A 15,217-nucleotide genomic window follows, 5' to 3' on the forward strand; every position below is an offset into this window, starting at 1 on the left:
AGGTGTACATTGCAAAGGTGTGATAGAATGTGAGGGGCTGTCCTCTGCTTCACTTCATACAATCAACTGATACATCATTTTGCCTTAAAAGAATCTCTCTGAAATACACCCTTGCTAATACTTGCGCTCATAAAATCCTGTGTTTATTACTCCTCTATGCTTAGGAGCTTTCAATTAAACAAACTGGCAATTCTTCAATCCATTTTGAAGATGCATGCCAATTTAATTTTCTCACTAACAGCTGCGATAATTCTGTACATTATTTCTTAGTGATTGCACCAGTTGTCCATTTCATCCTGTATACAATATACCTACAAAAGGTGTTCTATGTGCTTCATCACTCTTCACCTACTAATACATCCGGTTGGATAAACAAATAGCTTACAGCTCCTTCCTTATTTCCACTCCCATCTTCAGGAACTCCTCTCTGCCCTATTATCTAAAACTTGTTCAAGTTTTGAACATGCACTGAAAACAGAATTTCAAGGGAAAACTATCAAATTCAGTAAGAATAAATTTAACAATGTACCCACTATCACCAATATTATGCCCTTTCTTCAAACTCTACTTTATATTGATTACTCAATGCATGTAAATTGTGCGTTTTAGCACATTGGCTAGCAAGGTGGCTGGTCCAAACAGGACTTTTATAGGATTATTTTTAAATCATTCTTCACGTCCCCTTTAGACAGAAAACTGTCGTGAGCTGTAACCTCTCACTTGTTTTACCAAATTATTATATTTACAGTAGCGGAACTAGCGTCGGTGCAGCCAGTGGCTTGCACCGAGGCCCGCCGTGGTGCAGGGGCCCATAGCCGCCGCTGCAACCGATGCAAGTGTCCCCACAAGTGTAGTGCAGACCGCAGTGAGAGCGGTCCGCACTACTACACAGTAACAAACACACAGCCGCCAGCAGCCAATGAGAGTCAGCCTTCCAGCTCCCCCCGCAGTGGGTGATGGGGGAGACGCCAAGACATCTCCCCCATAGTGCAGAAGAGCGGGCCAGGAGGAGCGGAAAGCGGCTGTCACGGCAGGAGCTGGGATTCAGGTAAGTTGTGTTTTTTTGTTTTGTGTGTGTGTGTGTAAGGGGGCACGGGAAATGGCACAGCATGGGAGGGCGCTACTGGGGGCACTGTATAGGAGGGGTGGCTGCTTCTAGGGGCACTGTATAGGGGGGCCGCTACTGGGGGCACTGTATGGGGGGGTGGGACTACTACTGGGGGCACTGTATAGGGGGCCCCAAAGCATATTCTTGCACCTGGGCCCACTACTCTCTAGTTCCGCCACTGTATATTTACCATGTTGAAGTGAAGTAAAAAAAAAAAAAAAACACACAACAAAAAGAAAAATAATTACATGATTTACAATGATCCCAGAGAAGCAGAACTGAATTCATGAAGGATCCTCTCTTGCTTAAAACAGCACAGGCTGTGCCAGGAGTTAAATGTATGATCTGCACAGCTTGGCTGGCCAACAGTCAAAACATTCATTAGTTCAAACACAAAATATGTCTGAGTTCAATGGGAGCATTGTTATAGCTGTGTAATCAAGCTAAACAGCTTTTTAATGCCCAGGCATATTCTTAACTATTCTTGTCTGTCCCCTCTCATATTAAAATGTTGTGTTTTGTTGTTTTTTTTTTTTTAGAACTAGCATTTTCACTTACCCCTTAACACAGGGTATAGGGAGAGTAATAAGACGGAGGAAACAGGAGTGCTGGCAAGTAGAAGATCTCCACTCACATGTATCCGGTCTAGTAGTAGACATTCAGAAAGTCGACGGAATAGCAACATGTCGACATGGACAATAGGTTGACAACCATTAGGTCCACCATAATGTCGACATTTTTTTGTTGTTGATTTTTATGATTAGGGTTAGGTTTAGGCTAAAATAAGAAATAAAAACCATATGTTAAAAGTCGACAATCTGAACGTGGTGTCATTTTAACCATGTCAACCTAATTGTATGTTGACAACGTATTGTCCATCTCATTATGCTGTCGACATTAAGAATCTGTAGACATTCTGGTTTTGACATGTTGACTGTAGACCTTCTCAATGTCAACAAGTCATATCACACCCCACTCAATAGTGTGCATCTGCTGAAAGTATTTATATATAAAAATCATGCCCTCTACTACTGTACCTACAGTCAGGGCACTCACTCTGAGATAATCAATGATTCACTGGCCAAACACTTGTCTTTCTCAGAGCTCCAGCCCACCAGCTGAATGAGCGGAACCAATCCATTGATCGCCAATGCAGTTATACAGTATTGTACAGGTGCTAACAATAATGGACATAATGAAAATACTAAAAAAAAAGGCAGATATAGCACACATGTACCATTACTTTCCCTATTTAAACAGTGGGCCTAGTTCAGAAATTTACGCAAAGCCGATATTTTTTCAGATCGAACGATTGTTTCCAAATGTGCAAGGGTGAAATCCGCACATGCGCAGTGATTGCATTGCGATTACCCTCGTACATAGGAACCACTTGCAAAGTGAGTGTCAGGGCATCAGCGTTTGAGGGGGTAACGGGGGTGGTTGGAAAAACACAGGCGTGTCTGTCTGTTTAAATACTGTTTTATGGGCTAAATAAAGGATAATAATAATAATGGGCATGCATAAATTAGCCATTGCGATCTCCTTCGCCGCATGAGAGCTCTAAATGTCAGGAAAGCAGCTGCATGGCTGCCCCATCTGCGTCGATGTGCACGTCAAAAAGCAGTGTCCCTATGCTTGGCAATGCTTTGGAAGACATTAGCATATTTTTGCAGTTGTGGTCCTTGCAAATTCGCAGCTGCGATCGCATTAGGTTAGCGCAAATCTCGGCATTAGGCCCAGTGTGTGCTTTCTTGTCCCATGTTATCTCGCTCGGGTCAGTAAAAAGATAATAAAGCTAATCTAAACCTAGAAATGCATACTTAAAGCCTGCTAAAGTCCTGTAACTCTGACAGTGCAAAAATAATATATGGAGCTGTACTGACAAGGGTTGTTTATTTCAAGCTTGCCTTATAGCTGTCACGAGTGTGAATGCCTGGAGGCTTCAAGAAAAGTCTTTAAATTAAAAGCAATATACAACTTTTTATCTTCACTTTTAACAGGTGCTATTATTAATTCATTATTACACATATATAGCAGGTATAACTATAAGTATAAACAGTTATATTTAGATGAGGCAATGTAATATGAATAAATATTTTCTTCAGAAGAAAATTTAGGGTTCGACATTAAGTACAACTGAAACTCAGTGCTGGTAAGTGAGTGCTTGGAAATAATGGGAGCTTACACACATGAAAAAAACTGTTGGATGTTATTGTTACCACAGTACACAACAACTACTTGTTTGTAAATGATATTTTGAGGTTACTACAATATTGAAAACAACTAAATATAAGTTCCAAACAAGTCATTGTTGAAAAATTGTGTTTCAGGGTGATATACGGAGCTGCCTTGCCAACAGAAATGCCCCATCCCAGCTGTCATAGCTAAGATGCATGCACATAAGTAGTGTACATTCTAAGGGCTATATTTACTAATATGCAGGTTTTTAGAAGTGGAGATGTTGTACATAGCAACCAATCAGATTCTACTTAACATCTATCTAGCACCTTCTAGCAGATAATAGCTAAAATTTGATTGGTTGCTATAGGCAATATCTCCACTTCTAAAAACTCTCACTTTAGTAAATATACCCCTAGGACTGTCACAACCTGTGCGGTTCCTCTTTCCTTCCTGCTCCCTGCTCTGGTGGTTCTAGCACACTCAGCTGATGCAACAAACTGCAAAGGTACAGACCAGAGTATGCTAGAAGCACGAGAGCAGAGCGCGACATCCCAGACAGGAAAGAGGAATTGCACAGGCTGTGACAGGTGCAGGGTGCTAGAATGAACACTATGTATTCCAGGCAAGTGAGGTATGAACATGTTTATTGTGTCTTCAATGGGAGTTATGCTTCCGGATGCCATTTGTTTTGCTTTTATTAATTAATTAATTAGGGAATGAAAATAGTTATTGATATTACACACATTTACATACAACTGGTTGCATTACACAGTGTCATCAGTTCTGCAAGTTCATACTCGAGAAGCTGGAGAGCATTGACTTACATACTGCAATTATACAAACTGATATCTACCACTTTATTAAGTAAGGGGCCTATTTTTATACCCTAGCTAGGGCAAAATATGGCAATTTTAGCTGTAGAAAGGGTAATTGTAGGACATATTTATGGGAGGATATGCAGCACCCATAACCCACTATGGGAACAAATAAATCTGGTGGCATTCGTTACTTATCAGGGACAGAATAATATTTTGTACAGAAGTATTAAGATATATCAATAACTTTCCATCCAAGAATAAAATAAAGATATATTTAATATGCAATCTCAGGGTATGACACGTTCAAATAGGTTACTGTAATACAGAAATATAGGATTGGAGGTTTTATTTCAGTTTAGGAGAGTAAATGTAAGTATATTGGATAAAATACCTTAGTGAGGTAAGAAGATATTTGGTTGAGACCTGGATTAATACTTGTTTATAGGCCCGATTCAGATTTGTACATTTTGATGATGTTTTCGCAGTTAAGTGATTATCGGCCGTCTGCTCATGCCTCCGAGTCGCACTGCGCATGCATTAAGGTACGCTACCGTAGTCGCTTATTTGCCATTTGGAGGAGATAATGGGGAGTGCCAGCAAGGGATGCAGGAGCGTTGCAATCGTTTCAAGGGCGTGTCTCACCCTGCAACTGCAATCCTGTACACAAGGAATATGGCTACGACGTCTCAATTCCCATGCCCATTCTGCAGGATCATACAGGACTGCAACAATCAAATGATCTGCGACCGATGCTGTGTCTCCATATGCAAATGCTCCAATATTTTACACAGATGCATGGATTTACAAAGCCACAGGTGGGTGTCTCAATACATTTCCCGGCGGAAGAATCATTTGCAAATGTTTGCATCGCACCTGTGTAATAGAGGTAGCAGCAGCTGCGGCATTAGCATACAACTCTGAATCAGGCCCTAGTTCAGTGTATGCTGTGCAAAGCTCAATAGGACGGTACAGTCAGCCCAGTTATAATATTAAGATTGGACCTATTCTTGTATAGCCAAAGTGCGAGTGTGTGTGAATATTGGCTTGTACCCACATCCTGTTTGTAATATGACATGTGATAACACAGTCAGCAAAAATCATGGTCATTTTATCCCTGTGTTGAAATTTTTTTTTTTTTTTTTTTTTAAAGACTTATGTACTACAGCAGAGACATGGCTTATAGAATGCTCATCCTTTTAGATCCACGGCAATTTGTGTTCACCATATGTGTGCAGTTATTGTCTAGATTTACCAATTTAGTACTTCTACTACCACGTGCTGTCTTGACAGCCTGCACCTAGTGACCTAGTTGTAGTATCTGTCCCTTATCTGAGCATCAGTATTCTACTGCTACTGGTGACCTGCAGGAGTAATAGCATTATAAAGCCACCCACCTTCATTAACACTCCAGTCCATATATCTAGCCCAAGGGGCCCCAAACCAAATCAACAACTCCCTAGTGCCGTGCCAATAACACTGTATAACATTTATTACCAGTGTACACAGCAGGAAGAAAAGATCAATGTAGCACTTCTGAATATACTGGAAGCTGTAACCTAACAGGAACTAGAAAATGTATATATACACTCATGTGTAATCAGGCCTCTATTTTCTTTTTCAGTGGGAAAAAGACACTAATCAGACAGTCATTAGTGGCTGATAAAGCTTCGGTCTTTTACAGTATCACACACATCTCCTCTATCAACAGGAACAATTGTCATTCCACTACCTTATACATAGGCAATGTTCCTCCCCTTTTAGACTGCAAGCTTATTTGGACAGTCTACTTTTCATTACTTTCGACAATTATTGTATGTTATTTGTCTAATAATTAGCTCAGTGCACAACGCTGTGCAATATTTTGGGGTTTTATAAATAAAGCATAATAATAATAATAACAACAAATAGTAATAATATAAATAAAGAACGCACCACCCTTCTTATAAATAGTGTTATAACAGCTTATTTTATACCTGCTCTGTGAAACACATGGGCATATTTATGAAGAACTCATATCTCCAAATAACTATTTGTTTTATTAAATTGTTGCGGCCATATTAATTGCTTTGCAAATGTAAAATGTCTATGGTAGCAGCAAGTACGGTTGTATGAGACATCCAGACGGATGCCGGACTGTAGATAGACAGTATTTAGTTAGACAATGTCTAGATCGACCCCAGATGTTAGACAGTCAATAGATTGACAGGTACAAAAGGTCGACACACTAAAGGTCGACATGTAAGAAAGTCGACAGGTACAAATGGTCGATAGGGTCAAAAGGTCGACATAAAAATGGTCCACGCGATTTTTTTTTTTTTTTAGGCACTTAAGATGAGCCAGTGTCCAACGTCATTCCCTACCATCCAAGTGGGCATGGAGGGGGAATAAATCCATGTGGCGAGTGAAGCGAACCACCGTGCTTGCAGCGTGTCGAGCCCGCAAAGGGGCCGTATGGTACTTACGCAAAAAAAGTTAATAAATTTTGTTATATATATATATATATCGATCTATTAACTGTCTAACATCTAGGGGTCGATCTAGACATCGTCTATCTAATTACTGTCTATCTCTTATACCACACCCGCACACATCTCTCCAAAAGAAGAGCAAACCTACACATTTTTCCAAAGCGTGTCAAATATTTATCCGAAACTACCAGCTCTGTTTTGTTTGGTTTGTTTTTCCTTAAGAATCCGACTTTTTTATCTACAAAAGATAATTGTTTGGTATCAATAAGAAGCAGACCTCTTTGAGACATCCTGTAAAAGTATTTTATTATTATCAAAGGTGAGCTGGTGTACAGTACAGACGTACAGATGTGTCCTTTCTCATTTAGCTTCAATACGCCATGCAGCATGATATACCTGGCATAAGTGAGCCGCCTGGTCCCATGAGAGTCTGCTAGCGCCGGGCGTCTTTTTTTACTGAAGATGTGTCGTAAATTAATGCAATGTGACTAGGACGCACTAGGAGACTGTGCTGATTAATTTGACATGTGACATTTTTGTTGCATATTGAGGCTGAAAATGGAGCTTGGTGTGGAAAAAAGCTGCAGCCATTGCATTGTACCACTTCATATGCTGAATGAGACACTGGAGTGCACACAGATATACAAGTGTTGCATATTAAATTAATCAGCACAGTCTCCTGGTGTGTTGTTCTAGTCACACTGCTTTGCAACTTAGACACAGTTTCAGCAAAAAAAGATGCAAAAAAGACACCCAGTGCTAGCAGAGTCTCACGCAACCGGGAGAGCCAAGAGGGGCTGTTTGGCGTGACTGCAACAAAGATGAGCGAGGACACATCTGTACCCTAGCATCTTCTGGTGAGACAAATAATTCCCAGGCTTTCCAGGCTCAGGTCTTTATGGACTGCACTGGAGAGCAGTGTTAATATATCATACTAAAGGGTGCAGAGTGTATTGGCACTCTTTTTTTTTTATCATTTCAAACCTCTTACCTTCAGACAGGCTTCATCTCTAAAGCTGGGTACACACTAGTTCGATGGGTCGGCATTTTGGCTGAACCGCCGACCTATCTGACGATTGGTGAGTGTAAACACATTTACCAATTAGTCTGACTGATGTGCCGGGCTTGACAGCTCAAATGGGCAGGCATTTAAATCGCCTAACCAGTTGAGCCATCAATCACTGCTGGGTTCCTCAGCATGTGTACTGGCGATTTGCGAGTCGCCCGTACACACCAGCAGATGGCCAATATATCTTTCGGATATGTCGGTCATCTGCTGTGCTGCACCCGGCGATGCAGTATAGATATATCGCCCATTCAAACGAGCGGGCGATATATCTATCATTGTGTACCCAGCTTAAAAGAGCACCCTCTCTCTTATCTATTCCACTCCTTCTTCATAAAATCACACAGTTATGTTAAATCCATTGAACTAGGATTGACAGGTGGCCTACAAAGGTTCCTCTAAGCAACTGCTAAGACTTAGTATATTTACTAAAGTGCAGGTTTATAGAAGTGAAGATGTTGCCAATAGCAACCATTCAGATTCTACTTATCACTTATCTAGCACCTTCTAGAAGAGAATAGTTAGAATCCGATTGGCTGCTATGGGCAACATCTTTACTTCTATAAAGCTGCACTTTAGTAAATACAGGTTGAGTCTCCCATATCCAAAATGCTTGGGACCAGTGGTATTTTGGATATCAGAATATTCCGTATTTTGGAATATTTGATTACCATTATGAGATATCTTGGAATGGGACCCAAATCTATACACCTTATACACACAGCCTGCAGGTAATTTTATACAATATTTTTTAATAATTTTGTGCATCATAAAGTTTGTGTACATACATGAAATTCATTTATGTTTCATATACACAAGAGCCTGAAGGTTATTTTATACTATATTTTTTTAATAATTTTGTGCCTTAAACAGAGTTTGTGTACATTTAACCATCAGAAAGCAAAGGCTTCGCTATCTCGGTCATGCTAAAAATATTCTGTATTTCGGAATATTCCGCATTTTGTAATATTTGGATATGAGAAGCTCAACCTGTATACCCCTTAGGATGTAGCTAGAGGAATGAGGATGTCCCATCTAGGATGTAGCTAGAGGAATGAGGATGTCACGTCTTGGATTCTGCAGAGAAATAGCTCCTGGCAGAGGACGAAGAGCAATCCTACTTTTCTAAGCAGAAACTGTTCATACATTTTATCAGGCAGAGCAGCCAACACCAGATTTTTTAATATGATGAAAACGCTTTTAAAAGCTAAAATCAAAGTAGTGAGCAGCACTGGGGCCCAAATTGTAATAGTAGTTATGGATGGACAACACTCTATTAGTACAGATTCAGGACACTATTATGTTGAGTCCCCTACATCAGTTAAGTGGGTAACCTGCTATAAGCGTGCTCGAGCTCACCGATCTATTGGCTACTACAGAGATGGGCTTGGTAGCCAGAAGTGGCAAAATGAGAGGTGTGAGGTAGGGGAAAGATTTCTGGACTGCACACCCTGAATATATATATATAATTTAATTCTTTATATGCAGCAGTAGCTGCTCCTAACTATCTCTTTCACACTGCACTTTTCTTACTATGGCGGTGCCCTGGGGTGGCTTAGCTGGGCTAGTTTGGGGGTGTCCTGCGCTCTGGATTTGAATCGTAGTATTTTAGGGACTACAGAGGTTACCTGGATATGGTGGGTAGGCCCATAACCTTGGCCAAGATTTTGCTAAAAACCTCTATTGATTGCAAAATTGTATTGCATTTATATATTATTAATAATTTGGAGTTGTGCACCTGAGATTTGTCTGTAGGTGTGAGGTAGGCAGGGGTAGCAGATTAGATAAAGTACATCTGCTAGAATTTTATTATTTTCATAGACAATTACAATCTAAGTGGATATCTCATAGTGCTCAGTAAGGACGCATGGGCCGTGCAAATACACTTAAGGAACAAAAAAACTTAAACAAAACACATTTCCTCTAAGCAGTAACTTACCTCTGCAATTGGGTTCACTTCAAAACTCTTTGACTTGGTCTGGTGACTGCTCACTGAGAGAGGCTCTTGTTCTGACAACGGTTTGGCTGGAACTTGTGGTTCTTTTTCATGTTTTACATCCTCACTGTCAACCATTTGTCTTTTAACTCTTGAAAGTCCTCCCTTCCTCCACCATCCCCTGGGTGATTCCCTAAAGTGATCCTGTTCCTGTGTAGCGATATGTGGCATGTGGTGGAACTGAGTCCATGATGTGTGCTCCCTATTTAAAAACACTAACAGGGAGTCTCTAGAGTTCATCTTAGTTGTTGAACACCCCTTATAAGTCCTACAGTCAGCAAGGATACAAGTGTCTCCCAGCAACCAGAATACATTACAGGAGTGGCTCTGACAGCAGGAATCATGGCATGTATGAACAGACTGGAAACCATCGGCAACCCTCAGGTAGTGGGTATCATTCCTAGTCCTCAGTCCAAACCCAAACTGAATTCTACCTCTCTGACACAAAGAACTGATTTGACTGGCATCTATGAAAAAAGAGAGAGAAAACATGACTTAATTAAATATGAACGCTTACCAATGACCAGTATTTACATACATACATAAAATGTGAGGGGATTGGTGGGGGAAGTCTGGTATGCAAAATGTAATTTACAGTAAGTCACTGAACAATATGTCTGACACAACTGCAGTACACGGTAGCACAACAGTCAAACTGCAGAAAAATTCTATGTCATAGTGCTATTATAACACATGCATATAACATCCCTTCCCCCCCTCTTATCTAAGTCTCTCTGCACATTTTCCATCTGCCCCACCTGCAGTGCAGCATGACTTTGCAAAGTTACTTTTTTTTTTTTGCGGTATTCAACTCAGAATCAGTCCCTATTGTGCAGATTAGTTGCAATCTCCCTGAAGACCATAGTAAGTATGGTATAAAAATCAGTTGTATGGAATCTTAATGTTCACCATTCCCATAACACCGGTGGTCTGGTACATACAGGATTCAGCAGACATTTGCTACTTACATGGAGTATTCAATTGCAGTAAGCGCCATGTTTTCTGATTGGACCATGCCATTAAACTTTTCAGGTTTAATTCAGATACTCAATCTTATGGATTTAAGGTCTGAGAGTGCATAGATAGTATAATGTTTATTTTTTTCACAGCAACTTTCAGACTTCTTTAATGTGACCATTGTGATAGTAACAGATTGTTATGGTATTTGTGTGGGCAATAAGACAATAAATTAATATTTTTCACAGCTTTTATTCTGCCTTCTGTGTGTGATCCAATTGGGGAAAATCTTGGGAGATTTGCTGATAATGAGTCATAATGTCTACAATTCCTATCAGCCAAATGTACTTTCTTGATTACGTTATTGGCGATAATGTTACAGAAGTAACATCTCCAGTATGAGACCAGCTGTGATGTTTGTATTTGAAAGGACATAACTGCTAGAGCATAGTGACACCGCTTCATTGTATTGCGTGGATATGACCTACATAGGAACAATAGGTAAGGTTATGTGTGCACCTATTGATATTAAAGAATTAGAGTTGATGAACTGTGATAGTGGGCGCATTTACTGTAACAACGTACAAATGTGCACTCTTTTCATAACAATACCTGACAAGACCAATAGAAACCAAACAGCAAATTACAATAGTTAAGACAGAAATGCCTTACTTTGTTAAATATGACTGTCATTAGTAACTTTTAATGGTGATCAATTGTTACTGTATAAAAATGATTCATTATCAGACTGGAGAAAACAAAAACATAGAGGGTAGCTAAAATAATTGCAGACATTAAAACAAGCTGTCACGTTACATTTTTATTTAATATTTCCAAGAAATTCCTTTTTATTTCTGATGGATTGGACAGAAACGCTGGTGCACAAAGAAAGATTAACCAAAATCATTTGATATCTTGGTACCATATATTCCCTCTTTCACCCAGAGTAAAAGATTCTTTTTTGTAATGTTATTAATAATACTTCATGGCATAATAAGGAATTTCTCAGACAGGGTGCTTTGTTTTAAACAGGCAGATGAGCAAAGAAAAACTTATCAGTGTAGACACCATGAATGTAGACGTTCTGTACATGTTGAAACTCTGAATTTCTACAAAACTGACTACATACTGTCTCTGCCATACTCCTAAGGAATCCATGTATGGCTGAAAAATTCCATTCCTAACTACAGCATTGTGCCAGAAATAAGTAGTGTAAAGCAACACTGCTATCTTGTTCTATCTGGCTGCGAGTGCTCCAGCACGGAGACAGCTGATCCGAAGATCAGCTGTCCCCGGCGAATGTCTTCATTGCTAATTGTGCGCCTGCGTCAACTGGGGTTTACGCATGCTCACAAAGCTCCGGCGTATGGCAGAAGGACCCAGGCAGTGGTGGAGGGATCAGAATGGATCCCTCTTCGCAACCCAGGACTGTGCGGTGTAGGAACAAATGCCATCTGAAGATGAATGTTCCCGCAGTCAAGCTCCGAAAATATTGTATTTATGGAATGGGTATGAAGTCCGGGCGGCTGAATAGCCGCCAGTTCATATCCCGACGCCGGCAGCCCGAAGGGAGAAGATCCCGACAGGGCAGATAAGTACCCTATCCCTACCCCTCTCTCCCCCTAACCTTCCCTTATTGGTGCCTAAACCTATCCCCCCTCCCTTGTGTCCAATACTAACCTCCCCCCTGGGGGTGCCTAACCCTACCCCCCATCCTTACCACACCCTAAACCTAACTCTCCCGGGGGTGGGGGCTATCCCTAACATCCTCCGACGGGTGCGTAACCCTAATCCTCCCCCCTTGGGGTGCCTAACGCTAACCTCCCCCCCAAACCCCGCTACACTCCCTAAACCTAACCCTCCCCCCATGCGGCTAACGCTAAAGGCGTCTCGGATTAACCTCGTTTGGAGATAGGCGTTTGTATTTCTACGCCTATCTTAAATCCCTTGTCGGGATTCTGACGTCGGTATTGAGACCGGAGGCCGCAACATAACTACATCCCGTATTTACGGAGCTTGATGAATTTACACTGATTATTTGTAGATATGGAGGTTGCTAAAATATGCTGGGGTTTGTAGTTGTACTAGAGTGACAAATTTACAATCTTTTAATTACACACTTAAAGCCCACCAGACATGGGGTCGATAAACTGCAACTATGCATCTTGGTGACACAGTGAGTAAATATGGAATGTACAGTATATTACAGTGTTCAGCAAAATAGTAACTGCTCAAACTTATCTTCATATATTAATAAAAGCGTAATTGGCAGCAAGAACAGAAAGGTTTCTTTACATAAGACACGGCTAAACAAGAATGTGCCTATGTGGCTGGTACTCCAGTCCAAGACATGTCACTATTTAATACATGTAACTAAACATTGAGGAATCTACTTTAATTTTTTTTTGAGTATTTTTAGAAAGTTTATAAAACAGAACAAAAAATACTGCAGCATTTGGGCAACTTAATACATATAAAAAGCAAGGGAGGACATAAGTTGAGGAGCAACCAAGAGAAATACTTAATCACATGACATAAAATATATTGATTATAACACAGTAAAAGGAGAAAACATGTCAAAAACATATGCAACAAAAGTAAGTATATAGGCAACAAAACAAGGTATATAGGGAGAGATGGCAGAGACACCTGCGAGACACAGAAATAAGTCTAAAGATAAATAGGAGTGGGAGTTCAGGTTATATTTCCAGGACTGCCAAAGGGATAACACCCTGTCAAATTTATGAGGCTATTACCATTTAAGGTACATGTATCTCTCAGGAGAAATAGTAGCGTTGACCAAAACTAGCCAGGAGGGAAAAGTAAGAGCATGTGGAGCCATCCAGGTTCCGAGCAATATAGACCCGATATAATAAAAAAAAGATTATTAGCACACAACTGCTGGTAGGAATTAAGGGAGTCAGCTAGGTCCAGTCCAAAAATACAGAGACGAGGGTTAATTTACGGTATCCTAATCCCAGTCCCACACACACAGGGCCTGATTCAGCAGCGGACGCAATGGCGACTGCAGACGTAGAATGAGCAATTGTTTTTCACTGCGCATGCATATAAGCCACACTGCATGTGCGCAGCAATTGCATTGTGATTACGGACGCACAGAGGAATCCATGACAAAGTGACGGCGGAGCGGTCGTAAAAACGCAGGAGTGTCTGTCTGTTTGAACGATGTTTCATGGATACGCATAAATTAGCCACTGCGATTGCATATTCAGCAAGTGAGCACTCTGCGTGCAAGGGGACTTCCAGTGTTTGCAACTGATCAGACTTGCCCACAGTTCACAACTTCAGTCTAGAAGAGGGAGAAGTGAGGACAGGACCAGAGAAAGTGCCAGAAGTCAGCACCTGAAGCTCTGTACTTAGGTTACGAGTTAGTAGACAAGCTGCCAAATTCGCAGAGTCGAACAGGGGTCCAGTAAACCCTATGAAGAAGATCTAGCTGGAATTGTTGAAATCTGGCAAATGCTGTACAAGGAACCCAAGTCCTCCTCCCAACGCAGCCTAAATAGGGATAGCCCATCAGTGTCTAGATGTGATAATAGAGTGGAATAAGTCATATAAATAGACTTTTAGAAAGAAAAATGTACAGGGAATTTATAAATCACAGGGACAGAACACCCCACTGTGCACAGAGAGCATGGTGAAGCTCAAACATCTAAAAACAGATGGGGCGGGTGTTCAAAGTCCAGACTCGGCTGAGTAAAGGAGCGAATAACCCAATTCTGATACAGATGCCCCATAGAAATTAGACACCAGGACTGCCAGAGGGACAGACCCTCTAAGGGACGTAGTTCAGGGAAATTAGCATTATCCCACAGCGGAGAACAAGGATGAATTCCAGACTCCTCCAATAACTTGGCCACTGCTATCCAAACTCTACACGGCAAAATGAGAAGAGGAGGACAGCGGGAAAGCAAAGAATTTGACAAAAGAAACTGGTGGGGTATGCTGTGATCCTGCACAATCCTACAAAGCCCAATGAACCTTTCCCTGCTCCGAAGGGAGAGAGCCAGTCTCTGAGGTGAACAAGCTGCGGAGCCAAGTAATACAGCCTCAAGTCCGGCAGAGCCAATTCCCCCACCCCCCTAGCAGAGCACAATGTTTTAAAGGCGATACAGGCTTGCCTATGTCCCCAAACAAAGGAGGGCACAGAACGAGTAATAATAGAATAGAGGGACTGAGATATATAAACCGGAGAGTGTTGTAACACATGGGCTCAATTCAATTCAACACGAATTCAATAGCGCCGGGAAGGAGCTCCTGGAGCTATTCAATTCAGTGCGCTGTTAAGCCTAACTGAAGGATTTCTTCAACGCACCCCTCCTGGGGTACAAGCAGAAATACGACAAAACTGCTGGTGCAATGCTGTTTTCTGCCCTTAGTGTGGCGGAAACAGCATTGCGGCAAGTACTTAAGTTGGAGAATGCCGGTTCTAGCACCTAAACACCATGTTTAAGGCACAAGAACGGGCATTCTCTGACATAACAGCGCACTGAACTGAATAGCTCCGGGAGCTACTTCAGGGTTAAATAATGTATAATATACACAGCAGGTAAGTGGACATGAAAGATAAGATATTCCTTTCTTATGTTAGATAATAGATTG

The 15,217-nt window shown here is 41.1% G+C and overlaps 1 protein-coding gene across 2 annotated transcripts in view; it reads right to left on the minus strand.

Annotated features, from left to right (window-relative positions):
- The window catches only part of KIAA0319L (KIAA0319 like), a 141,439-nt gene that overhangs the window by 80,208 nt on the left and 46,014 nt on the right, over window positions 1-15,217 (minus strand). For both annotated transcript variants that reach the window (XM_088460609.1, XM_088460610.1), the window contains exon 4: window positions 9,581-10,104. In XM_088460609.1, coding sequence (XP_088316735.1) covers window positions 9,581-10,104 — 524 coding nt within the window. The remainder of the gene's footprint in view (window positions 1-9,580; window positions 10,105-15,217) is intronic.

The sequence above is a fragment of the Taudactylus pleione genome, unplaced genomic scaffold, assembly GCF_031769625.1.
Source record: "Taudactylus pleione unplaced genomic scaffold, aTauple2 ptg000007l, whole genome shotgun sequence".
Taxonomy (NCBI): Eukaryota; Metazoa; Chordata; class Amphibia; order Anura; family Myobatrachidae; genus Taudactylus; species Taudactylus pleione.